Consider the following 3,549-nt stretch of genomic DNA (forward strand, 5'->3'; position numbering starts at 1 on the left):
GTTTTTTGGTTTTTCACCATTTATTTTTGGTGTTCTTTGATTTTCCCGAGGATTTTCACTACATGTCTCAAGTTATAGACAATGGTTTTAATAAAACTTGATTTTTTGTCTACGTGACATATTTGAGAGCATAGGACACGTCCATGTGATTGTTTAACGTATTGAAGCCGTTGATCCATGAACACATGAACAATAGGCTCTCTACAAAAGATCAAGCAGCAAGTTGCACGGCATATTTATTTTTGGTGTAGTCATCTAAACGCGAAACACTCGCTGCAATTACATATTAACGAGACATCGTTGTAGGAATTTAACAAATTCAGCGTCCACCTAATGGTTGGGTACGAGGTGATATACTTGACAGCAAAATACTTGCTTACAAGGAGAAATAACTTGATACTACATTAGGGAATACCATCACGATGCGAAGCATTTTTACAATGTAAAACATGCACAACGTTGTCGCACTCAAAATCTTCACAACGTAGAAAACACCTTCACAACGTAGAAAACACCTTCACGTTGTAGAAAACACCTTCACGTTGTTGAAAACATTTTCACAACGTAGAAAACATCTTCATGTTGTAGAATACATCTTCACAACGTAGAAAACACCTTCACGTTGTAGAAAACATCTTCACAACGTAGAAAACATCTTCACGTTGTAGAATGCATCTTCACAACGTAGAAAACACCTTCACATTGTAGAAAACACGTTCACGTTGTAAAAAACATCTTCACAACGTAGAAAACATCTTCACGTTGTAGAATACATCTTCACAACGTAGAAAACACCTTCACGTTGTAGAAAACATCTTCACAACGTAGAAAACATCTTCAGGTTTGCTCTCCCAACAAGCATTCCCGCAAGGCTTCCCATCCAGCTATGATAGCTGCTCCATTCAAGAAAAACTCAAGCTCATTCTTCAAAACGTCAACTCGTTTCCTGAGGACCGTGATCTCTTGCTGAAGCAGTTCCTTTTCCTTCAGTAAATCCAAACCTGAAGCCTGAAGATCGAGTATGGTCTGATCAAGTTCTTGCACTTTCGCTTCAAGACTAGAAATTTCATTGCTTTTCGCAGCAATGGTCTTGTGAGCAAAATCGGTTCTTGACTTCTCATTGTCCAGCTCACGCCTCAGATTCTCATTGATTTGGTGTTCAGAAGATAACTTCTTATCGACGAGATGGAAAGAAGACATTGCCTGGGTCCACAAAAAGAGAAGAAACAAAACACGTAGTGAGTAGCATTACAAGTCAAAAGCTAAAGCAAAATTGCAAGTTCTGTTATAAACACTTGTTGAAAAGAAGCATGTGTAAAAGAAGGGAAACGTTTGGAGAACTTTGCTGCAATGGCAAAACATGTCAGTAATGAGTATACCTTGAGGAGATCAGTATAGACGCTATCAATGGTGGAGTTGGTCCCAATGTCGACAAGAGATTCAAAGTTATGAGTGAGAATCTTGCATCTCAATTCCTCGGTAGCCATAGAAGTAGTGGAGCTGGAGACTAACTCAGAGGAAGGAGATAGGACCGCAACAGTCTGAACAGTCCTAAGCCGCCTCGCCTCTGACGAATTTGCGGTGTCGTCATGAGTCTTACGCTTGTGCGTGGAAAGATCACCCAGAAACTGCACTTCATCTCCGGATGAGGAGGGATTAGCCTCTGCTAATTTCCCAGAAGCAGCCATGAACTTTGCAAAAGCATTTGATGTGGAGCTCCGCTGACCATAGGACATGTTGAAACCTGCAGACAAGAAGCGACATGATACGTTAAGAAACGGGTGTGTCTACAAGCTCACATGGCAAGGGAGACATAAACTGGAAAAAGAAAATGAAGTCAAGTGATGCTTTCTAACCCCAGATAGAACTGTTCTCTAAAGCAAACTTGCTGGTAAGAAACTCCACAGAACGATAAAGCAACGGATGTTTTACCACTTCAAGAGCTCCATCCCTAAATGCTAGATTTGCTTTGGAACTGACACCTGCAACAAACCAAGAAGTAGGGAAACCCGGATTATCACCCACTTTCATAAAGACATATCTTTCTCGCCATCCTTCTTCAAGCGTTCTCCTGGAATGTCCCTCAAAGTCAACAGCTAAAGGTGGATGATTCCTCGTATGTAGAGAGTATCTTCCAGGGTCGGTGTCAATTTTCAAAAGGAAATACGCGCACAAGACCTCTTCTACTCCTATGGTAATGGACTCCAACTCCCCAAAAGTTTGAATGGCGGTCAGCAATCTCCAGGCTGATGGGTAGAGCTGGCCAGGAGAAATTGCAAAGCGCTTAGCCACTTTTGCAATAAGGGATGGAATCACCTCCCGCAAGCCTGCCGCAAAATACAGCTCGTAAACAACGACCTCACCATGCTTTGCATCCGCTGCTCGTTCTGAGGGAAGAGGAAGCCTCAAGTTCACAGACGATGGTAAGTTGTAAGTCGTCTTCAGCTTAAGAACGTCATCCTCTTTGAAGACTGAAGGTGGGTTGTTCTGCAATAGCTTCACCTCTAATGACACATTTCTAAGAGACATGCTAGAATCCACACTCGAACTCGACCTACGACGCACTTTCACTCTGTCACCAACGGAGGATAAGCCAGCTACAATGTCACGGTAGTCACCCATTCACGGTGAACAGTCACCTTAGAAACTGGCTACGGCCGGGTACCCATAGGGAAGTTATAGAGAGGGATTGAGAGTTTACCTGAAGATTGTCAAGGGGAAAGAGACTCTATGAGGAAAACTGAAACCGATTGCCACTGGGGAAGGTGAAATGATAAATCAGAAAAAATAATCAATGGTCTACACAAATGGAAGGAATAGAAAATTCTTGTTAAGGAGCAGGAAAAATCGACTTACCCAAGATTATTCAAGAAAATAGTCAATGGGATCTGAGAAAAGTTTTTTCGAGCAACAAAAAAAACACAGCCGCAAATGGCTTAGGGTTCGCAAACAGTCGCAAGTGAGAAAGACGACAGCAAAAAGAAATGGGTCTATAGTGCTGCTTATGGGCCAGTGTTATCTCGTAATGGGCCAAAAGATAAAGCGAGAGTACAAGTCCATTTGCGTTAAGAAGTCTACGCCAGACTCAAGGTAATGTGTCATATGCTTTGGTAAATTATAATTTATACCTATGGATTTATTAAAATAATATCATATGTCTACATTATTCTCTAAATTCTTATTAAGAAAAAGAGAGTGGGGGGCAAACTGTTGGGCATAATTTTAATCATAAAAATTATAATAGATAAATTCTATTATAATTGTGATATATTCTATAAATAATGGAGAATTATGTATTCTCTAGAAGACTATATTGATATGGGCCGTAACGGCAAGCATTGAGTCAATACGGGCCGTAACTGGACCTTGACACCGACTGCGTTCCTTTGACGAAATGACATCATCAAGAGAATATTCGAAGTTGATCTCATCAAGAGAATATTCGAAGTTGATGTCATCAGGGAATATTGGAAAACGACCTTATCTCATAAAGAGGCGGTTACACGAATCCAAGTCCTATAAGGATTAGGGTTGACAAGGTTTCTCTAT

At 40.9% G+C, this 3,549-nt stretch overlaps 1 protein-coding gene across 2 annotated transcripts; it reads right to left on the bottom strand.

Annotated features, from left to right (window-relative positions):
* On the bottom strand, positions 845–2,958 carry LOC104705805 (the record flags this gene model as incomplete). Of its 2 annotated transcripts, XM_019228273.1 has the most annotated exon segments (5): positions 845–1,203; positions 1,380–1,744; positions 1,857–2,597; positions 2,702–2,756; positions 2,857–2,958. In XM_019228273.1, coding segments are annotated over 3 exon segments (1,397 nt in total), but the record flags the coding sequence as incomplete, so codon positions are not given.

Source organism: Camelina sativa, chromosome 8 (genome assembly GCF_000633955.1).
Source record: "Camelina sativa cultivar DH55 chromosome 8, Cs, whole genome shotgun sequence".
In the NCBI taxonomy this organism is placed as follows: Eukaryota; Viridiplantae; Streptophyta; class Magnoliopsida; order Brassicales; family Brassicaceae; genus Camelina; species Camelina sativa.